The sequence below is a fragment of the Ctenocephalides felis genome, unplaced genomic scaffold (genome assembly GCF_003426905.1).
Source record: "Ctenocephalides felis isolate EL2017-DRISC unplaced genomic scaffold, ASM342690v1 CF-g0.4_SCAFFOLD_01604, whole genome shotgun sequence".
Taxonomy (NCBI): domain Eukaryota; kingdom Metazoa; phylum Arthropoda; class Insecta; order Siphonaptera; family Pulicidae; genus Ctenocephalides; species Ctenocephalides felis.
Window position 1 is genome coordinate 51,204,281 of NW_020537758.1, and position 26,929 is coordinate 51,231,209.

At 27.6% G+C, this 26,929-nt stretch overlaps 1 protein-coding gene across 1 annotated transcript; it reads left to right on the forward strand.

The window, feature by feature from the left end:
* The first annotated feature begins 3 nt into the window (after positions 1 to 3).
* LOC113373927 (angiotensin-converting enzyme-related protein-like) lies at positions 4 to 25,569 on the forward strand. Its single transcript, XM_026614194.1, has 4 exons — positions 4 to 14; positions 2,182 to 2,322; positions 24,201 to 24,379; positions 25,511 to 25,569. Exons 1-4 carry the CDS (start codon positions 4 to 6, stop codon positions 25,567 to 25,569), a joined length of 390 nt encoding a protein of 129 aa, XP_026469979.1.
* The last annotated feature ends 1,360 nt before the right edge of the window (positions 25,570 to 26,929 follow it).

Here is a 26,929-nt window from a genome sequence, read left to right on the forward strand (position 1 = left end):
GCTATGGCGTTGTGGTAATAATTTAATAGTTAAATGTTACAATAAGTGCGTTTATATGAGTATTTATACAGATGAATCCGTTCATAATGATATCCAAGGTAATTGATCAAAAAGTTAAAATAAGCAGACGTTATACCAATTATAAGCATTTTGTGAAAATTACACTATTATGCAAAAATGTATGTACTGAAGAATTCTAATACAGAAATGCAACAACCAAATGTGTTATACATCTATACATATAAACATAATTGAAGTATCTATTTGTAAAATTCAAATAGCAATTTTTTATATATTCAGGGTACACATGCCAAATTAGCATTTTAATAAAAATTATATCTATTTGTTTCGACTAAGCTCTAAACTGCTAAATCGACATTTACAAAACTTTTATTGGCAAGAAGCTGATGTATTTAAGCGTAACTTAGGCTACTCTTATTTTAGAATAAAAGTGTCTTATTTTATCTCACCTGATCTGGCCGCGCCCGAGATTATGTCCACCTGAAATTAAAAAAAAAAAACAAATTGAATTAGATTGAATGGTTGCAATTACTTGATAATAAAATTACAACTACAAATATTTGAAAATGATAACGAGTGTGCTTATATGAAACAATATGTTCTGAATGAGTAATTGCCGAATGCAAAATTTCGAACACAAGTTAAAATATCCTCTCACAAAATTTGTACTTTTATTTTTAATTTTACGAAAATTACCAAAAATTATAAAAATGAACTTTTTGAACACCAATACTAACTAAAAATTTAACAATGTTTTATAAAAGTTTAAAAGCAAAAAATATAATATATAATATAACATATAATTGAATAATGAAGACCTACTAAATGTCAGTGACTCTGATTAAAAAAAAACATGATTTATTTAAAATAAAATATTAAGCTCCTGAATAGTAATGATTACGTTAAATCTTGCTTTTTACTTCCAAAGAGGAAATCTCTTCAAAAACATGAGAGATGCCAAAGATAGTTGTCTTAGCTCAAGAAAATGATCCACCACATATTGTATATAATAAAATTTCACAGTAATGTTAATACACGATACTAAAAATAAATGGCAATTTGAACCAAAATGCAAAAACTCTCAACTTTTTTTGTTTATTATTTGCCATAATAATAGTCATTACATCCTACTTTTTTATACGGAAACCAAACTTCTACATGAAAACCAAACTTGGTAGTGTAATCTTGGTACCTTAAAATAGCAGTTGGTCAATATAAGAGTCACCATAAAGTGATGTTTATAGGAGAGTTATAGCAACAGAGTTAGTCATAAACTATATTATTTTTTTTTAATCTTGATTGGACATGTAAACCGCCCCGGATCATATATTGTGCTACCGCTAACCGAAGCAAAAAATAAAAATGTGCAGGTCTGTCATTTGTGACATATATTAAATTGAAAAAATTATTAGAGTCATTATTTTTGTAGAGTTTCAGCACTACACCAGATCCCTATTTTAAGAAGACTGAAGAGGAAATTTCCATATAGTTTTATTAATTTATTTAATTAACTGATTAGTTAACTGATCAATGAAACAGTTTTCTATTCTATGATTATATTATTATCATTATTATTATTATTTATTTATTTATTATTATTACATTATAGATTTGTTTAGATTATATTTTCACTGTAGCCTACAGAATAACTTACTTTATTTTGATTGTTACATACAAATTTTATAAAAAAAAACAAAGAAATATTTTCGTCGTTTTGTCGCCACTACTTGCTTTGGTATATACAACTATTTTCAACAGGGTAAATTGTAAGGCCGCACTTTTACTAAAAAATTATTATTTGTGACATAATGAACAATAGTTAGACTTTTAATTTTTGCTTGATTTAGTAGAGAGATACTTGCAGCATCTGCCCATCTTTATTTCGTAAAAATATAATTAGTGGATATCAAGATATTTTAATTTATAGAAAGCTCTTAGCACAATAAGCACCTAGCTTCTCTATATATATGACGCAAAAATGTATTTGTCTTCTTCGCAAAAATGTCTTTGATTTTAATGGAGCCTAATTTAAGAAATATAAGATATTAAAGTTCATTGTGAGTTTTTCATAAATATAATGTATCTTTTTTTTTCATGTGTAACATTTGTTTTAGTTTGTTGATTTTTTCTCCTGAACTGATTTCGAAATAATTCCCGCAGGTATTTCGTGGGTACGATATTGCAGTTCCAGATACACCGAGCGCTGTGCCGCGCCGCCGGCCAATACGACCCCGGCGACAGCACGAAACCGCTGCACAAGTGCGACATATACCGCAGCAAGGAGGCGGGCAGAGTTCTCACGTAAGTAACTTTGACGTAAAGGAATAGTTGGGACGGAAATAGAATCTATTATAACTTTATTAGTTTCGAGACTGGAGTAGTCTATATTATTGACTTTAAAGATGGTTCAGTTCAAGGATACTTTAGTAAGGTTAAGCATTTTCAATAACACTAGACTATTTAGGAATTGTTAACTTCAATAAGAGAAGTTGAAGTTGTCACTAATTAATATGATTCGTTTAGTTTCTATTTTCGAAATCTTGACATGAAATTATAAAAAAAAAGTATGTGTGTGCGTATGTGACTTTGTTTCTTAGTGAAACTGTAAATAATCTATTTTTTTAACAGTTAAATAAAATATTTTCCGTATTATTATTTAGTTTTCCTATATGGAAGACAAACTGATATATTACTTATCAAACTTACTGACGGTAACTACAAACGGCACTAAACAAAGCACTGCGACCAGTATTGCACCCCTCTAAAAGTTCTAAATCTACATTTAAGATTTCGAACTGATATAAATCTCTTCAAATGAAATAAATTGGGAGATAAAATGTGATTTAAAAATTTTGTGCACTAATCATGACTACGCTTCGTACCAAAAAAGCAAAGGTAAACAGAGCTTTAAGCTACCAATTATTTGATTAACAGAAAGAAGAAATTCGGGTAATAGTAATAGTTTAAAAAAAAAAATTAAGTAAGTAATTAAACTTTAGCCACCTAATGAACTGTACTGAAATTTAATAAATTTTGTCACTTATAGAAAGTTTTTAATTCAAATAATATTTGAATAGCTGACAGACAATAATGTAGTACTGAAATAAATAAAAATAGATTAAAAATCGATTCCTTATTCATAAAATTCAAATTAAAGATTTTATATTATATATAAGAATTTTTATAATTATATTATGAATAAAGTTAATAATGAAATGAAAAGTTACACACGAATAGAGCTAAATTTTACCTATATCAGTTGATTTGCACCAAAACTTAAGGAGTCTCAACATTGCAATTAACAAAAGCTTAAGCTCGCTAAGATTTTTATTTATCTAAAATGCAAGAATCATTGAAATGATAACATAGGGTATTAGGTGTGGCAAACACTACATGCCAAACCAAATCCTTTTACTTTTCAATTCTTTTTTTAAACTTTCCGTGGGGAAAGTTATAGTAATCGCCAAAAAATCGAAAATGAAAATGTTTTCATATATTCACGTTTCATTTTAGCATGCCTTAGATAAAATTGGCGTTTTTTTTGTATAGCAAAAGAAATGCATTTATGCATCCCAGACAGACCTTTTGTCTGAGTATGTCGGATATTTACATTTTCACCTTAACTAAAATTCTAAAGCTCCCTTATAAACTTGAAATAAATAATTTCAACTTTGCAATTCAATTTATTTAATTCCCAGAAATATGTGACAAGATCCTCTCTAACGCCCCTTCATTAGGTTCTATTCATTTACTTTTCATATAAACTTATATAAACGTTATTGTCTAATGTATAATCTCTTATATATTGTCTATAAAATACGAATAATAAAAGTTTTAGTGCTCATAATAATATATTTAAAAACATTTAATATTCCTCGAATATGGTATGGGAAGTTCCAGCAATTTGCCTTGAGGCACGGCCATAAATTACTAGTTTTTTTTATGTGTTATTGAGTTGCATTTAATAATTCAGTCATTTCTTTATTCGTATTCTTATTTAATCCCACAAGTAAATAATTGCTTGTATTTTAAGTGTCAATTTTTTTAATTTTTTTGTAAATAACTGGCATATTGAGTATAATAATTATTTAAATTATAAAGATAGGTAGCATACTTATTTATCAAGTTCAGAATGTATTAAACCAATCTTTTATGAGCCAAAATCTTGACTAGATGATTGTAACTATTATGAAAAAAACTGGAAAATCTATCCCAAGCTTTGATATAAAATATTGATTCATAACAAAATTATATATCACAAAATTCTAATTTTCTTCAATTACATAATCATAATATTCTTCTCTTCGTAAGCTTACCACGCAACCCAGATATATGAAATACAATAGGTACTTGTCAAGAATCTAATAATGAAATATTTTGTCATGATTTATTATTACATTGATTATAAATATCACTCTACTAGTCTTATTCTATCGCAAATTGAATTGTAACTTATAAATTTATACCACAACCTGGTTATTACCATTTACAATTTTATTCATGCATATTGATATAATTAGTAGTCAATTTACGCTGTGAATGGCAAATTATTTATTGTTTACTAACCTTGTAGAATAAATATTATTTATTAGATATTTTACGCAAATCATAATTACTTACCAATGATATATGGATATAAAATGATACATATAATGGGTATAGATATTTATATGAAAAATAAATGTGAATACCTTATGAGAATGCTAACTTTTAAAATTGAAAACCCACTGGAAATAATTTTTTCTTGTCATCTCCATAAAAATTCAGCGAGATAATATTTCAGAATTTATCTTATAATTGACGATTAATAATTGAAGATCATAGGGCTTAGTGCTAAAAATATAGAGCAACTTTTTATCCAATTTGGTAAGATAGTTATTATTGAAAAATTACCCACTAATTAAAAATTAGCCAGGCTTTTCAACCATTGTCAAGACTCTCGGTATTGGCCAATGTATTTAATTATAGACAATTTTGCAATCTTAAGTCGTAATGGAAGTATGCTTCACTTTATTTGTTCTATGAGAATAATAAAATATAAAGATTTTGGAGGATCAATTTTTTAAATTATGCATATTTGGATGAAGTGCTATGTTTTAATTTTTTTGCGGTTTTATTTATGATACAATTTATTAATTAAATCTAATCATAAACTAGGTGTATGTGGCATTTGCCTTGAGACAAACCGGATAATCTTCCGCGATGCGTGTAAATAATCGATAAGATCAATAAGAACTGATTTAGTGACTTTTGAAATTGACAATGTACTTTCTTCAATATAAAAAATTCACTTTTATTTAAGATGTAATCAGTACGAATTTTATCAATTTAAATCAAATTTGTGCAGTCATTTTTAAGAAAACATCGAAGAATTATTGGCTTACACATACACATGCATACGTGCTTATTCCAATTTGATTTTTTGACTTTTTTCAGATGATTTAAAATCATCAGAAAAAAATATTAGCAAATCCAATTTATTTGATATTATTGGTTATAATTGGCTTGAAAGTGGTAATAAAACAATGTCCTTAATAATAACAACACCGGAAAGCAAATGTAACAAAATTCGCAAGATTGGTTATTGCACATGTTCTGAAGATAATTCAATTAAGAACCAATTCTGCCAAAAAGAAACCAATGTTAAAATGCTCTTTCATTTAAATTGGTACCAAAAACTGTCAAAATTGTATGGATTTTGATGTGCAATCAGGCGTTTTAATACAAAACCTAACCTAGAAAACAGACATTAACAAAATTCTTATCATAAGTGCATCTTTCTAAGTATCTAAAGATCTTTTGTATAAACAGTTTTTATACATAAACCAGCCTAACATTTTAGATTTACTTTAATTATTGACACAAAATTACCCTATAATATAATATTATCGGTTCCTTAACCACAGCCAAAAAATATTTTGACCAATGTTTTCAATCATCAAAGCATCTGAAAAATAATCTGTGAATACCATCAAAATATAGAATTTGTGAAGTGCACATATTTTATTTTTAAGCGATTTTGTTTGTGACTCACAATAAATACTACTCAAATAATAATGCCAATTCGATTATAATAACAAATTGAGATAAAACGAGTGGTGTATGGCATCGTGCATTACCGCAAATTTCAGGAACTTTCCGTATCGTAACAAAATGTTCGAGGAATATTAGATATTTATATATAGATTATTATAATTACTGTAAATTATCTAATTAAATTTGAAAGTTCACATCAATTTTTTAGAGTATATAAGTGAGGTTTAGAATTTTAGCCAGAATTAAAAATAAAATCTTAAGTCTTTTCGATAAACAAAAAAAAATTATTTTGAAAACAAAATTAATTTTGAAATAATTTTTTTTCCAAAAGCAATTGTTTTGTCAATACAAATTCGATTCAAATCGTATATCCGATTAGAATCATTCAAATCGGATATTTATTTCTCTCAAAAACTGTCATTTTTTGTACATTTAGTTCTGTATCTTCGAAATAGCTGGACCTGCTTTTGCCAAAAACTAATCAGCATCATTACAAATTAAATGTTTTTTGGATCATTCGAATCAGATACTCGGTTGTCTCAAAAACTCGATTTCTACTTTCTGCACTCTTTGCTCTGTATCTCCGTAACGGCTGGGCCTGCCTCTGTCAAAAACTATTTAGAACATTTCCCTATAAACAGGATCAGAATGTTATTTGAACCATTTAAATCAGTAGATCCGTGCGCCCGAAAACATAAAATGACGGACACACAAAACATACACACACACACATATCCATTTTTTCTGAAGTATGACAAAATGTTTAGAAACCTCTGAAACGTGAAGATATGCAAAAATTGTCATTTTAGACTTTCGACCCATTACTATAACTTATCCCACAAGAAGTTAATAATGAATACAGGTCAGTATTCACTCAAGGCGCATACATGTTCTGACTCCAAGCTTGACTTCTGAATAACAATACTAAAACCTCAGTGTTAAAATTATTGATACGAAATTGCCCACTAATTAAAAAATTATCTCGGCTTCTTAACCACTGTCAAGATTGTCGGCATTGGCCAATGGTTTTAATGATCACCAATTTCCCAATAGACGAGTCGCGGACTCGCAATGCAACTGCACTCTAATTATGATAGCGGCCGAGTCGTACGCCGTTCGCGATATCAACGCAATGTCCGCTCTTACCAAACCGCTCAGCTCATTGTTAGAAACGCGTCTTCCCACGCGAATCCCTTTAGATTTCGTGTCTTTTCACATGATTTATCATAATTTTCACATGACAATGGACTTTACAGCTCTAGACGTTCATTAAACAAATTTTTCCCAAACATAATATATGTTTTGATTGACATTTGTTGCTGTTGCTCAACTTAGGCTGGTGTCACACTTGAGATTTTATAAATGTAAAGTGAAGGTTTTTGAAAGAAAAAATTATGTACTTATTGAAAATGAAGATACATATTAAAAACTCGTTTCAAATAATAAATAAATTTTGTGCACGAAACAAACTTGTGCGTATTAACTACAAAATTAGCGTAGTTTTATCATAAAAAATTAAAATCTATTTTCAAAATGAACATACTGATTAAATAGCTAAATATTAATTCATAATCAAATGAACGTAATAGGTCTTTGTAGTTACAGTTTTTTTTAATTAAAGTATTTTGTATTCCACTGATAAAATTTCAGCGCAATGAAGTTGAATAATTCATGTAACTATTATTTTATCAAATCAAGTAAAAATAATTTTGCATGCTTTTCGGTATTTCACAATTAATATTTTTTTGAAAAAAAGTTACGTTAGTAGTAACATCAAAAAACGACAATAATGCCTCTGATAACTTATTCTTTCCTCGTTTTTAAGAATTTTTACTTATTTCTAAGTATTTTTACCTTTCCTTAAATTTTTGCATTTCTTGACGTTTTGAAGGTTTCTGAACATTTTGGCATACCTCAGAAAAAATGGATGTGTGTATGCGTGTGTATGTTTTGTGTGTCCGCATTTTTTCGTGCACGTTTTTGGGCGCACAGATCAGCTGACTTGAATGGTTTAACAAACATTCGATTCCTATTGATTGGGAGATGTGCTAATTAGTTTTTGGCAAAGGCAGGTCTAGCGGTTACGGAGATAAAGAGCAAAGAGTGCAGAAAATAGAAATCGAGTGTTTGAGAGAACGGAGCATCCGATTTGAATGATCTAACAAATATTCAATTAGTAATGACTTGGAGAAATAATTATTAGTTTTTGGCAAAGGCAGGCCCAGCTATTTCGAAGATACAAGCCTTAATATACGAAAAATGGCAGTTTTTGAGAGAAATAAGCATCCGAATTGAATGATTCAAAAAACTCTGCTTGTGTTGACAAAAAATTGCTTTTGAAAAAAAAATCCATTTTTTTATATATCGAAAATAATTCAGATTTCAATTTTAATTCTGGCTAAAGTTTTAAACCTCACTTATATACATTAAATTAATATTTTTGTTTTTGTGATTCAGTTTATATCATGCTTAAATAATATTATAAAAAAATATTATACAATGATACAGTATTCATATTAATCTATTTGAAAACATTTAATATACTCGAACATTTCGTTACGGTACGGGAAGTTCCAGCAATTTGCCTCAAGGCACAATGCCATACACTACCAGTTTTCATGAACATCAGCACAAAATAAAAATAATACAAATAAAATATTTTTTGTCTTCAAATAAAAGATATAGTGTCTGATTTAACACAATTTACATGTGCCAATATGTTTTCCCTAATCTTTTTCATTTAGATCTGTGTAGAGTTTATAAAGATAAATAGATCTACATAGATCTGTTTATAATTTCTTTCTTAAACATGGACGGAAAATTTTTCACTTTTCTGCTAATCACAAAGAAACGGCTCAGCCGATCGTATCAAAAATCTTAGCAACGCGAGTGCTTATCTTAAATTTTTAAAATCGACTCAACCGTTTTTGAAAAAAGGTCGATGGATGGTTTAATTTCAACAAACAAAACGCTACCCATTTTTTTAAACTTTGATGAATTTTAAAAATTAAACGACTTGAACAAATTTTCACAATAAAATTATCAGGTCGATTCCCAATCAATATCTTTCAAACAGTTTTTGAATTTTTAGAATCGATTCTGAATTGCTGAATAGAACCTGGAAAATTTTTTTTTCACTTTTCTGTTATTTACAAAAAACGACTTGGCTGATCGTCGTGCAAAACTCGGCTCACATACACACACATGTGCCCATACACACATTATACGTTTTCATATTAGATATCATTTGATTCAGGATGATTTGAAACTTCGAGAAAACATACAATTAGCATATCGGATTTTTTGATGAAAACAAACTTCCATCGGTAAGCAATTACCGTCAATTTCTGAATTGGTCTTGGCAGGAAACAGATACAGTCAAAAATAAATATATTATTATATTTGAATTTAATATTCCAACCTTGAAGTGACTCTATTCAATTAAGGCAGTCAGACTAGACTATTGTCACTCGCAACCTCCACTAAAAAATCATAAAATATATTATTATCTTTTATACAAAACGCAAAGCATTGTTGCTAATGCTTTTTATATCCGATTAAATACACCTGTCCGCTTTTCGAAATAATCCTGTATTCATGGCTATGAAAAAGCAAGGCACAAACCACGTTTTTTCAAATCCTTTTTCCAATAACGGCTGTCAATAGCAGAAATAACAAGGACCTTTGAGTGCTGAGTTGAAGAGTTTATTTGAAATGAACGATCCGTAGTATAACCTAGTGGACTCTGAAAAAAAATGCTTCTAAAATGGGATTAGAGTTAGAGGGAAAAAACATACGTGCACTACTCTGAAATTTTATTAAGATTTTCTATCATAATAAAGACACCCTCATGTCATTTTATTTCAACCTACGCAGCAAAAATCTGTTAAATAAGAGTAGAACTAAGGCAAGAACTGATTTGCGACAAGCATATGATTTTTTAGAATATATTAATAAAATATAGAATATATAAATATATATAAATATAGCAGAAATATATTATTAAAATAAGTACAATAAAGGCAAGGAAATCCATCCAAGAAGTATAGACTTTTTATCCCAAATATCAATTTATATTGCATAAGGGTTAATAATATGGCACTAAATTAAAACAAATCAAAACTAGCACTGATAACAAATTTTGATGATTTTACAGAAGTTGTTTTCTGACTGAATTGTCCATAAACACTGTCCATAAATTTTGCATAATTTTATTATAAATTGCCATATATAATTATTCAAATAATTTTATTACCTTACTTGAGTTATTATCATATTATTCTTGCATGCATTATTGTTTTTGCCCAGCTTAAAATAAATGCATTACCATTTTACAATCATTAAAATATTCCATTAGAAGGGTTTATGTAATAGTGATTTTTGTTTAAAAATTTAAACGTTAGCGAGACATAGTTAAACTTACCAGCATGTGGGATTAATTCTTAATATAATTTGCATAATTATTTTACTTTCAAATGGTAATGGCAATACACATTAATCGGTATATTTTTAAATCTTTGTTTGAATGAATTTGTTCTTGATTGATCACTTAAGGCAAGGTCTACCCCAGGTGTTCATGCGCCCCTTTCAAATTGCCATTCTTTGAAAAATAGCTATTGGATTTAGTTTGCCTTTCAGTAAACTGTTTTTACCAACATATTAAAGTATCCAAAGAAGGTTATAATTTGTTGAGTATACATCAAACTTATAAAAAGCGGATAGCACTTAGTAGTAGAACACATGTTAATTTAGTATTTACTTTGATTTATGTTAGGTAGAACAGGGATTAAAAGTTTGTGAGTAACAAGATCGACAATCATTATCTGAAAAACAATGCATTCTTTTACGATACTTTTTTAAAGTAGAAGCCGAAAGAGTTATAACCATCCATCGTCTTAAATATGGCTATAACCTGAGGTAAAGGGCAAAAATACCAAATTTAACAAAAAACCATTTTTTTGCCTTATTGGCTTTATTAATTTTGTTCATGATATCCGAATATAATTTTTAAATGTATCATGTTTAATTGTTTTATGAAGTGTATTGCTATTTTTAACCTCTACAGTTTTTAATATAACCATGTGGTTGGGGTAAATAGGACGTACTTTACCTTCACATTGGTAAATGTGAAAACAAAATGAAAAAGATAAATAAAATAGATAGATAAATTAAAAAAGCAATTTAAGAAAAGATAAATTAAATTAATAGTTATTTCAAGTCTAATGAAGAATTCTGAAGAAGTTCCATACGAAGATGTTATCAGGTGTGTTTGTGAAAAATGAGCCCATTAAATATGTATTTCAAACTCGTTTTGATTTCTCAATTCAATTCAATAAAATATAATACAATACAACTTAATATCCCCTATTAGTGATTGTGTTCAATAATAAACTAAAATAATTAATACTACGCAAATTAATTTTTGTTCAAGGAAATATTTCATGATAAGTAAACATTTGACAAATATCAAAGCAAAAGTGTTTAATAAAATACTTGATTGAATAGGTTTTATGAAGCCGCAACATCGTACTTTATGACTCACAGAAACAATGAATCCAGTTTTCCTATTAAAAGAGAACATTACATTTTCTTCATTAAGACGCTCATAAAATTTATTGATAGTAAAACTGTTGGTTTCTTCGAGCTATTTTTGTTCCTTTTCATTCTGATCAGGATTCCAAAAAGTAAATTTACTACAAATAACCTTGCCACTAATGTCTCAATTAAGTAACTGTGAAATAGCCTCCGTACTCAATTAAGACGTGAGAAAGGATTTGCCGCATGAACGGCCTCCATACACTTCCATATTATTGTTTTTATTGTGGTAATTATTGTCTAACACATTCTGATATAAAACAGACAGTTTCTGCAATTGCACAATATTGCAAACGACACGAATATTTTATTTGACGATATAATTCTTCATTCTACGGTAGGCATAGATATCTTATTGGTGAGTAACGTATTTATATTAATAACTTTTAATTATGTATCACATAATTAATTTTTAATTATGTTTTTATTGGTTATAAATTCATATGTTTGTTTATTTTCTAAAAAGCATTAGATAATATCTAAAAGATATGTTACAGTATTATAGCGCGCCAAAAAAAATGATTGTGGCTTGATTTTGAGATTTTTTGATATTATGAAAGCTAAAAACCCTAGAATTATTTAAAAAAAATCATCTCAATATCTATTTTTAGACGAAGTTATAGATATCTCTATATGAATGATCCTCTGAAACCGTTTTTTTCATCGCTCCGCGAGCTATTGTATGTCAGCTACTCTCTTTTTCATTATAATACCTCATGCACATGACCTTTTTAATGTGTCAGCATCTTTGAACACCATGGTGCATTTAGTACATTAAATTAAATGGTGTATTTAGTACATTATATTAAAAACTTTAAATACGTTTTTTTCAAAATGACTTTTTTCAATGCGATGGACTTGCATTTTTTTAATTTGTTCACCACTGCAATACCTAGTCACCCTATCTCAAAATTTTGCGAAGCTTCTCGTCCCAAAAAAGCCCTTTTTAACACTTTTTTTTAAATAGCTGCCATTTCCTTCCTTCTTGCTTTTTTTCTTTCATTTTGGTAGGGAGACTGGATTCAAACTTCTTCTTCAACGTAGTTTCTTTTTTTTGTTTCAGGCGTTGCGCAACGGATTTATCTGTGGCACCGCAAAAGAGATAGATTTTGCAATGCCCACTTTGGCGCCCCCTAGTTAAAAAATGACGGCGAAAAAAAATAATAAAAAATTTCTTAATATTCTATGATTTTGTAATTTTTGTTTAAAAAAATCTGCATGTCTCTTATGATAAATACTTTTCGAGAAAAACAAAACAAATATCTTGCATTTTTTGTAACAAAAAAACGAACAACCCCCTTAAAAATCCAACAATAGACTAGATACAAATAAAAAAATTGGTCACTTAGTGTTCTCAAATGCACAAAATTTTAAAATCCTAATTAATTATGAATTAATATATATATGATTTTAATTAAGAGATTCATTTTGGAACCTTGTGGAAGATCAATAAGATAAATATAAAATGGAATTATAGAAATAAATCTCAAAAATGGGTTTGATATTTCAAATCAAAATCAAAAGCTTTTGTAAATGTTATTTGTTAATGTGTAAATTACGGTTGAAAAAATCAAGAGAAAATGCACGAAAAGTGTATTTGATATATAAAAGCTAGTAGTTTATATTATTTATCATTTGCTATGAAATTAAATATAGTAGTTATCCCGAAGCAATAAAACTCAATACATGTTACATACAATATTGTGGATAACAAATTCTTTTGGCAAAATATATAAGATAAGTGTTTAATACTAAAAACAGTTCAGAAGTTGATGGTAATATTCTATTCCTCAATTACTAATGTACTTAATATTACAAAACATTGAAAAATAGTCTAAACTAGCTCTAAACTAAATATTAATTTAGCCTAGCACTAAACTAAATATATATTTATAATTCTCTCGAGTAACCAATGTAGCTTAATAAAAACGTAAATTTTGGGATAAATACTAAACGCAATCAATGTCAGTAATTGATGTTTCTCATATTGCCATAATAAATGTAAATCGAACATACTTAAATTAAAATTTTTGTTCATAATTATCCCTTATATATTAATAAAATTTCTTCTAAATCTTCTTGTGAATATAGGACTTAATTGAGGTACCTTAATTACAGTAACTAAGAGTAATTTGGTAAATGAATAAATAAAAATGGGTAAAATAAAAAATTATGAATTAAAAAAAGTTATCAATTCATAGTTTTTTAATTTACTCATCTTATAAATATTTTTTTCAATTATTAATTAGTTTTTCTGGTCATTGCATTGAGCAGACTAAACTGGGAATGATTTTACTAAAAAGTAATTAAACTATTAAGGAATTTAAATTTAAATTTCTTATTCTATAAACACTTAAGTGATTTTATGTAAAGTTGATTGATAAATGGTATACTTTTATTCTGATGTTGCAAATACTTATGATAATCAGATCACAACTGTATAAATATGGTTTTAGCATTTACTTAACATATTCATGCTGGAAGTTCAGTCGCATCTACTGATTTTTTTTTTATTTTCAGTTCGAGTAATTAATATATTACTAACACTTGAAATAAATAAATGTGATATATAAAAATATAATGAAAAATATAGTCCATTCGAACGTTTACCATTAAATTGCATTAATAGCATGTCCTCGCTTCTGAATGTTTTAATATTAAATTTTATATAGCTCTGCAAATTGCATAATTTCATTACCCACGCTAGTAAGTAATAAATACAATATCACCGCTCTAATAAAAATGTTGTATTTTTTATAATCTAGAGTTGACCTTAATATAATTCTTTTATGCCGATGCACTTTACTGCCTGACGTTCAATTCAATTTTTATGACGCATCGGTCTCTTCTTCATTCTCTTGGAAAGAAAATATATAAATTGTTTACTGGAAAATTTATAGAAATATAAGATCTAATCGAACTATAACCTTTTCAATCTATAACATATCATTCATTATTAGTATCGGTTGGAAACAAAGAATTTTCTATTTAAAAAACCAATCTATTAACCTATTTATAAAAAGAGATCATTCGAATACAAATTACTGCTGGAACTTAAATTTACAGTTCGAACATAATTCATAACCATTTCTATTACACTTTTGATATTATTTTAATAGAGTATAAGAAAAGTAGACTTGTATTAATACTTGATAATCAATATAATAATAATAGTCAAATTATGAATTTGAAAACTCATATTTGTATGAAATCGTCAATAAAATTTGTGAAACGACAAAAACGTGAAAATGCAATCAGCAAATACTTCAATAAGCGTTTAATTAATAAGGAATTGATAATAATATCCCATCTGTAGAGTTATTGTATATTGTCTCTAATTTTAGTTTTCTATGTTTCTTAATTTTACCTTTTTACTAGAATATTTTTGGTACAGTACATTTGTAAAATATTTTAAAATCTTACAGAGATTTTTTTGAAACAAAACAAATAAAACAAATTCGTACATTTTATATGAGTAGAACCATCTCAAACTGAATTGAAACTCGTAAAAGCGAATATTGTTCTTCTGAACGCAAATTTAAGTGCGCTAACAAAAGCCTATTGAATATTTGTTGTTTTTGCCCTTTGTCAGTGTAAAGGTTTAGGCTTTTTATTCCAAAGTTAGAAGTTAGAAGTAAGAGAAAAAAATTGATACATCTAACTTGAAAATAACAATACATCTTGAAAAACAATTAAATAACATATATATTTAAAAATTACAGATATTCAGTTATAGTAAACTAAATAACAGTGATCAAAAAATATTTTCGTTAAAATATTGGCGATGTCATCGTTTATTATCTCATGATAGCGACGTCGTCCAATTTAAGGTAATAGCTAATTCATATATTTTACCTCGATTATTTAAAATAGTGAAAAATACTATATAGTTTACTTGTTTTGAGATAATGGTGGTGAAATTTTGTACTCGTGGACCTCTAGGCCTTGCTCTAAATTTTGCTAATAATAATTCACAGACGCTTACATTTTTATTCAAATTAGAAACGACTCAGTAATTGAATTGTAATAAAGCTTATAATTCACTTCACAAATTATATATCTGCCCAATCATTATTATTGAAAAGTTAAAAATATGTTCATAAAAATGTCACTAAAGAAACAATTTACGACATGTAAGTTTTTAAGGGAAGGGGTGGGCATAAAGAACCAAATGAATGATGTAGCTACAACACATAACACGTATTAAACAAACAACTATCGAACTTTGTTCAGTGAAATTTTCAGTTAATTACTAATTATGGAAATGTGCCATTTTACTATTTCTCTATAATTTGTCACCTGTCCCTTTTTACCCAATACGTGGGAGACAACAATGAGGTAAACAGATCCAATGTCTTATTTTTAATTTTAAAGGAATTTTATAAAATAATACCTTCAACATTCAACTAATGGAAAATATAAATGATATAAATGATGGCCACAAAAATGGTTCAGTTGCTCCTTTTTACCCTATTATAAAGATTAGATAAAAAACATGTAACCTATTATAAAGATTAGATAAAAACATCTAATGAATTTAATTTAAAATTAACAATATATCTTATAAAATAATTCTTATATAAAGATCTCGTAAACTAAACTACATATCGCTCAAAACCCAACAAACTAACAACGAAGAAAATACTGTTGTTATAGATTTTTATACATATTTTCTGATAGCAATATTGCGTGATTTGAGACATTTGAGTCATTATCTCAAATCATGTAGATCTTTTTCCCTCTACTTTCAAATATTGTTATTGATCCTGAAGTCACCCGCGGACTTTTAAGCCCCGCTCTATCGTATTTCAATGACTAAGTACAGTGGAATTTTTACTTATAATAAATTATAGTTAAAGAAATTGAAAGTCCTATAAACTTGTATTTTCTCAAAATCCTGCATTCCGCATATTGCGACAACTTTCAAGAAATTGAACAGTGACTACGCCTCAGTCCAGCTTATATGGACTGTTCGAACAATGAGAATTCTAAATAAGCCACTAAACAATATTATTAGAAATGATAGTGACAGTCGAGCATTGTTTATTGCGAATTAGTATACATGCCGAGAACTCGCCAAGACAAATCAAGAACGAACACATGACGGAAGTCGAAGCTTTTCATATAGTTTGTCCCAGTTTTCATTTGCAAACAAAACGCTGGACAATAATTAGTCATCGGATTAGCTGTCTAGTATTTAGTTTTTACATCATTTTCAAATATGGAATGGTGTTATAAAGTATTATAAAATTTTCAGCCGATAACGTTGAGAAGAATTTTACCAGTGAGAAATTTTATGTACGATATTTTTAAGATCAATTGGGCTTTTTTTATTTTCCTTGTCATAGTTGATTGAATATTTATATAATTAAATTGAGGTAGTTCTATAATGTTTATTGGTAATTTAGTGTTCTTTCGATAGCATTTATTTATAGTACATAGGTCGTTTACATGGACATTTTCTATAGTATTTAGTATGTTAGATATCTTAGATATCTTAGTATTCTTTGTATTGCATCAAACCATCATCATATTGGATCTACGTGTTATAGTTTTGTATAACTTATTCTAGTAAGTTATGTTTGTAGCTAGAATCAGAATAACATAAAAATATTTAAATATTCCAAATTTGCTCGATTATAAACATGACATACGAGAATAAGATATTCATAATTATACAAATTTGGAATATTTAAATATATTTATCTTGAAAACCTATTCTGACCCTAGCTTGCACTTTATCTTGACATGAATATAGAGTATCTAAAAGTAACTACAGTATTTGATAAAAATTAATTGTACAGAAAATCAGACAATAGCCGTCTTCTTTTGTGCATGCTCTCTTGATAGCAAGCCAATTTTCATCAAAAAGATTTTATGTACTTTCAATAAGAAAAACACTATAAAATACTTTGCGCTTATATATATTTCTAGATAGGATATTTTAATTTGTATTTAAGTCTTTAGCATGGTCAAACTGCAAACAAAAAACAATGAAAAATAAAAAAACACAAAATCTTTGATGTAGCAATTCTTCTGCATAATCATCAAAATGTTGTAATTTCTGTCGTTTTTCTGGCACTGTTCATATTAAATGAATTGTCCAAAGGATTTCTGCAAAGCTTCTTCATCTCTATTGAAGTATACAGCAGTATTTTTTCAAGTACTGCAAATGTGTTTGCAGATTACCCAGGTGTAATGAGGAGGAAATATTTTTGCAGATTACTGCTGCATTCTACAAAAAGAATCTCAATAGAGGTTGCAGAAATCCTTTGCACATATTATTCAATTTGAAAAAGACCAGGAAAACAACATGCACTAATTTTTTTTTGTAGGCCTGTGTTATAAAACCTCGACCTGAGAGGGCGTCCATTAATCACGTGATAATTTTTTTTGGAGATTTTTGGACCCCCCCTTCACCTTGGTAATTGTGATATTTAAAATTATACCTCTTCTCCACAAAACATCACGTGTATTTTTAATTACGTAAAATTTTCTGAAAGAACTTTCCGAATTTACGAAAAAATCGTAATTGTTTCCATTTTTTTGACAATTCAGGTAAAAAATAAATGCACGTGACATCTTACTAGACCCCTCCCTCCCCCACTTAATATTTCGTTGTTTTTTATCAAACCCCCCTTTCTCCTATAAGTCTAACGTGATTGATGGATGCCCCTTGAGAAGTTTTATTTAAAAAAATAAACATGCATAATAAAAGTACGCTATAAAAGCCTCTATTAGTAAATTTTTATATTTTGTTAACTAATAATCTTACATAACCCCATGTTTTTAATTCACAATTACAATGTTACAATTACAATAATACTTGAAATATTTCAAATACTCGCAAGTAATTCATGTATTTTTAAATGAATCTCGCAGACACTCGAATCATTTTAAACAAGTCCGTTGTTTGGCCTTCGACAAAAACAGGTTGTTATTATCCATAAATTATATCTACGCATATCCGAGAGATTTATCACCCTATCGTTAGCTTTCTTCGCGCCAGTAATGTTCTGTTCCGCATACAAACACTTTTGCTTTCGTATCTAAACGACCTCTTAGACCGAGATCTGATGATAAAATATGCTCAAAGTACTTCTTATCGGGATGAGATTTTTTTTCTTAAGAAAGGGTTATAATAAATCAAAATCAAATGGTGAAAATATTAGATCTTGATCTAGACTTAAAAATCATCACCATGGATGATGTGATTGCTAAGTTGGCTACTAAGTAATTGCAATTTTTTTTGACAATCCAAGACAATTTTTTCATAAAACTAAATAACTTTCTTTGGAAAGTATTGGCCATTTTGATCAATGATATGTTGCATCAAGCAGCGTCGTTATCTCACTTTAATGAAGCTTCTGGTTTTTATTAGCATAAAACTGAATCATGTACAGTTTGACTCAATCATAATCATTGAATTGTTTATTATTCAAGAAATTTCGTAAAGATCGGAACAGAAATTGATCAGAAGGCACAAGGTCAGAACTGTATGGTAGATGCAGTGAAACACCTAAAAAAAGGTTCAATAATTCTTGCCGAGTAACCAAAAAAGTGTGAGTCAATAATGGAATAAATCATTGTTTCAAAATGTCAATTTAGACTACTTTTTTACTGCTTTGTTTAGTTTCGTTAGTTGTTTTCTATAGACATCAGAATTGATCATTTGGTCAGTAATAACAGTTCAGAGTAGATAATTTCTTCTTAATCAACTTCAACTGGACAACCAGAGCGTTTTTCATCTTCGAGTGAAAAATCACCAGAACAAAATTTGTCAAACCAATTTTGACACTGCCATTTTTTCAGAGCTTCGCAACCATAAACAGATCATAACTGTTTGTGAGAATCCCGTCTCTTTACTTTTGCAGAAATGAAAAAGCAAAATATGACAAATTGATTTTATTTATCATTTCCAAACGCAATAGATCAAAAAATTATTTTGTGTGGTTATCTAATGTACCTGCTATCCATTAACAGAAGATATTTTACATCTGTACTATATCAGTAAACTTAATAATTTAATAGAAACCATCTAAGTTGCAAATCAAACTTTTTTAGTCACCAACCTAATATTGCACCAACATATAGAGTGTAATACAACTGTTATTGTTGTGCTTAATTCATATTTAATTTATTATCAGTATTACCAAAAAATCTAATACAATAAGAATTGTTGAATTGATCGATTTTTACCTAAAAAATTACGTATTTAGCCATGACAATTAGAACTAAAATCGCCGAAAATACAACTCTTTTCCTTTCCAAAAGAAACAACAGTTCTCGATTAAATATTCTCAGAGTAGTACGGTGTCCTTATAATATTTTCCTACATGTCACATTCAATATTGCATTTCAAACAATTATAATTTTATGTATCATACCTGCAAAAATTCAATTTGCACAAATGAGTAATTTAATTATCAGCTATCTCACTACTAATGAAAATAAAGTCCAATGTGCGTGGAATTGTTTTGTGTTGTACTATACTAAACGTTACTAAATTTCATTATGCAATAAGCACAAATAAAAGTTAAATAAATTTTGCAAATGATGTTACAAGACAATTGTGGAAATATAAATGAGTACAAGTTTCTAAAATAATTCGTTCATAAACTTAATAATTATTGCGTTGAAATAGCTTGTTTTATAACACTACATACATGAAAATTCTCATAAAAACGTTCCGTAATAATTATGTGTAAGTAAATAATTTCGAAATTGGTGTTCTCTAAAGGCTACTAAATTGATTGAATGGAAATGAATTCTAAATATCCAATCAACATGAACTTTAAATTTTATTATTTCATATAATACAAAAAACGCAAAAAAATGTAATAACTTATAAAATTTAAAAAGTGCAATAACCAACCATTATTTATTAATAATTTTAGAAAAATGTCTATAGATAATGCGGGTTATTTTAATCGCAAAAAGTAGAAAATAAAACTTTTTGGATATCATGGTTGGATGGTTCCAAAACCTTTTGGCATGATTCAAAAAAATATGTTACTTGTAAAATAAAATAATTGGAAGAAAGAATTGATAAAATTTTTGCGAAAGCAAATCCAGCGGTTTGGAGATATTTTAAAATACCCATTTGTCAAGAATGATTATTGGACATTTGTAATTGTAAATAACTTATTATTGATTTGTAAATAACTTATTAATGAAAACAGTAATTGGGAAATGTAGTAATCTTTAAACAGAACTAAAATTGATGCCAATACTTATTATTAGAAGATCTATTACACACATTTATGAAAAAACATGACCCCTTGATTTACAATTCAGAAGTTTTAATTTTTTTAATAACCTATACTGATATTTATCAATTAGTTAAAAATTATTATGTTTTTTTACATTACAGTTTATACCGAAATGCACCCAAATTCACCCATATAGATCTGAAATGTACAAATGCTTTAGAAAAAATGATGAGTAATTGCTTTTTTAAAGCATTAAAAAACATTTTTTCTTATAATTAGTTCTTTTATAGATATTCGACGTTATTTTGAAAAAATAAAAAGACACCGCTGAGAGGGATGTCATCCCTCCGGAAAATGGCAAAGGAGTCTAAATTATATTCACTTTTGAACTTGAGAATGAGATAAACCGAATTTCAAAATTTCACACGAATTGGAGCACAGTCAAAAAATTCAGAACCAAAGTTGAGTGAATATTCCGTATCCAATGGCAAAAATATGAAAATACTAACGTTTGTATGTGGAAAAGAAAAGGGCTGTTTGTAGGGTTTTCCCGGCAATTCTTCGATTTTTTCTCGCCGTAAGAACCATCCCTGAACTTCAACGAACATTTAAAAGAAATAATTGGCCAAATTTGTCTAGGCGTTATTGAGTTATTGGAGTGAGGCGTTATCGCAACACATTTTGCGATTCATTTTTATATTATATATATAAATTAATCTTAGAAGTCCTTGACTGGGATAAAATTCTTACCGCGTCCTATCAAAATTTTGTCTAGGAAAGGAGCAAAGTGGGCAACAACTAATAAGTTTTTTTTTTCAAAGTACTTATTTTTAACTCTAAAACATCTATTCCTTACTATACACACGTCCACATCATAGTAAATTAATTTAATATCAACACGTTTCCTTTCAATCACGTTGTGCATAATGAAATGCCTAGTGTTTTGCTTTATTACTATTGTTTCCGTTAACTACAAAAGTAAAACAATATAAAATTTAATTTGACATATATATTCAAAAGCAAATGTAATAAATCTTTCACTGTATCATATGATATAACCGATCCATTGTATCATAATTCCCATAATAACAATCTATCTGTAGCAAATTGAATAATCTAGTGTTATATATCAAGTCTGGGACGTGCTTTATTACGAAATTAAAATTGCTATGAATAAAGAATATGAAATAATTAAATATAAAATAACACGTATAGATATTTTAATTATTTCATTGTAGAGCGAGTGTTGTTTTCAATAAATAAAAAAATAGCTAAAATCTTGTTTATAGAATATGCTCAATCCTCGATGAAATAGAATTTGTAAATCGTGTACGATTTATTTTGTCTACTGTTTTATCCCACAATGTTTTCTATAGATGACAATTCAAACAATTGTTCTATGCCTATATGCGATGATTTTATTGTTATAAACCCGATGTCACTATTGCTTGACATCAATCAGTCTGTCTCAGACGGATTACGAACCTCTGGAATCTCTGTTCACAGTTCTAACCACTTGTTCACGAATGAGTTCAAAATAATTATTTAAAAATAGTCAAAATTGCAGCATTGTAAATTTTGTCGCTTATTCAGTTGGCAGTTTATTTATGTTTATATAGTCAAATAAAATAATAACTAAAAGAGAAATCAACTATTTTTTAAACAATAATTAAAATAAATACCATAACTATAAGGAAATAAATAATTAAAAATTGTATCATACATTTTTTTTAATTATCATTTGTTAAAAATTAAAAATTTAGTTTGAATTGAAAATTACTTTACAATCCATTGAATAAATAAGACATACCATAGCTAACAACTATAAATTCTAATTAGATTAATATAAATATAATTGTTAGGACGTATTTTTATTTTATTATATTGGCCATGAAGGCGACAATCTTCATGGCATTGAGCTTTTACATGGGATGGTTGCTTCACCTGTAAAAATTAAAAAAATTCAATAAAAAATATGAAATTATAGATGGAGCCCGAGTAATATTGAACTAGTTTTGCAAAAATAAAGTTAAAAATTCAATCATAAAATCAAATTTATTACTTTTGCAATGAAAGACATTTAAATAGTAGCTAATAGATACTAATAAAATATAATATCAAAAATTTATTCATGAAATAAAATTTGGTACTATTGCAACAAATGGCAATTAAATATAAGCTAATTGATACATGTATATGCAAATTATGTATTTAGTCGAAAAAATACATATTAATATTATCAATAAATATTTGAAACGTTTATAATAAAAGCATCCGGCAATAATAACTTACTTTCACAAGTATCTATTAATTAATGACAATTTAAATTCGATCGCCATAAAAAATTTACGACCGTTGTTTGGTATAATTTAATGACTATTTGCCCGTGGTCAAAATCAAGAGTTATTATATGTCTTTCTACATTGATTATGACATTAAGAATGCAAACAAATTAATTTGTAGAATTGATTTGTAATAGATAGCTATTTGATTGAAAGTAACTGAGAGTAAATTCAATATTATAGTTACAGATGAAATTTAAATCAATAATGTAGAGCACTTACCTGAAATGTATTAGTTTTATTAAATTTATAATTGGTAATATATTATTAAAGGTTCGAGTATAATTTCAATTTAATATATTTAAGTGCACATACTAATGTTGGATAACAATCGTTTTCTGGTGATGTTTTCTTCAAATTCATGATTGATTATGCTATAATACACGCAAACATATCTGTTTATTCAATTATATATCAATCTTTGAAGCAATAGTTTTTACTTCCCTATATCATATTTAAAATAATGTGCATATGTAGCTTTTTACATATATTCCTTCGTTTTCAATTAAAAATTGCAAACTTCTTCTTAAAGACGCTTTTTAAAAGACAACATAGTACTTGAATTAATGCTATTTGATATATTTTGTTATAAAATTTATATTACTAAATCTTCAACATGAGGCTGTAATACCGCAAAATGGGATATTAATACATGAAAACATATTTCCATCCATATTTTCATTCATGCTCGAGTAAGTGAAAATTGATATCACTACTGCTTGACCTCATATCTTGAATGGGTATCGAAATTGAAAACTTTGACTAACAGTCAAAGGCCAAGGTTCTTACTACTGAACCACAGGGATGCTGATCGCTTAGCAAATTCATAGCAATTGGACAGTTTTTAGTACCATTTTATGTGAAAAAGCAGCGTAACATAGCGCTGCCATAACAACGCTTTGTTACCGGAAAATTGGCCTCAATATATTGCAACCTGTGTGAATTTCTTGTAAATTTCAATAGTCACTTACAAAATTTATCTAAATATTTTCAGAAATTTGATGGAAAAAGGTGCTTCTCAACCTTGGGCCCAAGCTTTATTCGAAGCAACAGGAGAGGATAAACTGGACGGGCAAGCCTTAAGAGAATATTTCAGGCCCTTGGAACAATGGTTGCGCAGCGAAAATTTGCGAACTCAAGAACAAGTTGGATGGGTTTATGATGGCGATTACTGTAAACATAGGTTTGTTAATAAATAAGTCCTTAAAAACAAAAACCGATAATAAACTTTCAAGCAAATTTTCAAAAAAGCTTTTTTTATTATTATTAACTTGAGGTAAGATAGTAAAACCATGCAAAAGAAGTCTGGATTCGCAACAATTCCAGATATGAACATATCTGTTTTTAGGGCTCTCTGTTACTCTTCTATATTGAAAAAATTATTTTGTCCTTCCATAATTGATGATAATATTTTTATCCCAAATAGACCCATTTAATTAGAATATTCAAAAAACTGAAGTATGAAAATAAATTTCGCTTTCAGCTAATAAATGATTCTAGAACAACTTTTTATTTCTGGAATCGCTCTTGAGTAACCATATGAATGCAAGGTCATTTTTTACGTTCGTTTTATAATTTCCATTTATTAATTATAGTTTATTAAACGCTTTAAGCGATTGTTTATCTAATTATGCTATCTTTTCAATTAAAACATAGAGCTAATTGGAATTGAAATTAAATGGTATAAAATTATATAGAATCGTATATTTTTAAAGGAATAAAATGTGTGAGTCCTTGACAAAATTTTATTTCGATAGATATAACCATATTATTACTATTGAGTAATAATATTTTCAAACTGAATATTACATATAAATTTATAATATTACTCTTATATTTTTTTAAATATATTAACTGCAGTACAATACATATTTTATTATTTAGATAAATATTGTGCAACAACTACAATTTTAACTGAATTTCCAAGTCTTACAAAATCTGAGATCTATTTCACTTCAGTATTAAATATCATATTCTGTTGTAGTTAAATAATAGTACAATTTTATTTATAAGATAATATTTTCTTGTGTGTTTTTATTTTTATGCTTCCACTGGTTTTATCAAGGTATTTTTTATAATGACTGGTTTTATAATGAATTTAAAAAAAATATCTTTAATTTGCCAATAGGTTACCACTTTCGAACATTCTTAACTAATGATATAATTAATATTAATTAAATACTGATAAATGTATTAAGTTTTCTTAAGTTTTCATGGTCAATTCTATTTTTGATTTTTTTAGTATTTAACTATTGTGAGTTTTTATAATTATTTAATAATTATTCTTATTTATTTTTGTTACAGTATCGAAACTGCAGGATTGCAAGTCTTCGGCGGATTCTACAATTCATCACCGAAAATAAAACTGGATAAATATATATTATCAATAATATGTATACTATTTTATTTTATGAGTTAAATGTTAAATACTATTTTTTGATATTTTTATAATAATAAAATGTAGACTTCTTAGAAATATTTTTCTAATGTATGATATTAATAATTGTAGATAAATAGCTTTAAAATGTAGCTTTGTTATAGTTGTATAAATAAATATATAATTTCGAAGAGTCAAATTGAAGTTTTAAATTATAAATTTAAATCAAATTAATTTGCTTATATTTGAATCATTTTAAAATAACATTTAAAAAAATGTTTATTAAATTATTGAGCAAGAAAGAGGAACTCTTGTCGTATGCAACTCAGACCGAGGGTCCAGCAAACCCCGCGGTGTTAAAACGCTCGCCGTGGGCAGAATATAGGCTCAATTAAAAAGAAAACAGTATACAAAAAACTTAAATATTGTGGAACAAGGTATTTAAAAAAATCATAATTTCAAGAGTTTTAACTATAACTAAGTTTAACGATAACTAGGTTACCCCTTAAGTAGACCCTTCGAACTAGAGTCTAAAGTGAGGACAACCCGGACTATGGAATGTAATGGTTTCAAATTTGACTCTGAAGGTGGCGTTGGAATCCAGTAGAAATTTTAAATCTTTGTTCACATTATAAACTAATTTGATCGTTTTTCTAGAGCACTTATGCTATAACACTTAATAAAATAAAACGAAACATTCGAAGTATTATTCAAACCGTATAATCAAGGTAGCTTATAAAAATAAGAGTAACTTCATATTTAACACATTTACCAATTTATTTCGAAGAAAAAATATTTGATTATAACTTTCATATATTTTTTGTTCAACTAATTGCTCCATAAAACGCATTAAATTAACTGGTGTAGTTGTCGCAACAATAAATTATACGAGAAATACTTTCACATAAATAGAGTAGCAGAATAATATTTTTACCGGAATAATTCTTACGATCAGTGACAAAGTTAGTTTATGTAACACGTGGATATTGTTAGTTAGTTTTTTTCTTAAGTATGTAGGTTTCGTTAATAAGACTATTAAAATATACTCTTGGTATTTTTTGTACGTTTATATAATAAGGAACTATGTAGATTGATAATGTAATTATCTGCACATAAAATTACGTGCTTGATAATCATTTAATATAACAATTTAAAACTTATAAGAAAAATGAAAATTATTGATACTGATACTATTGAAAATGTTAGAAGTATTAGTTAGCAGTTTAATTATTTCCAGTTTTTAGGTTCTTATAATTATATCACTGGTGTAAAGTGCAGAGAAATCTATTTAGGTCACTTCCTAAATAAACATTTCAAGAAACACAAATATTGCTTACAAAAATTAA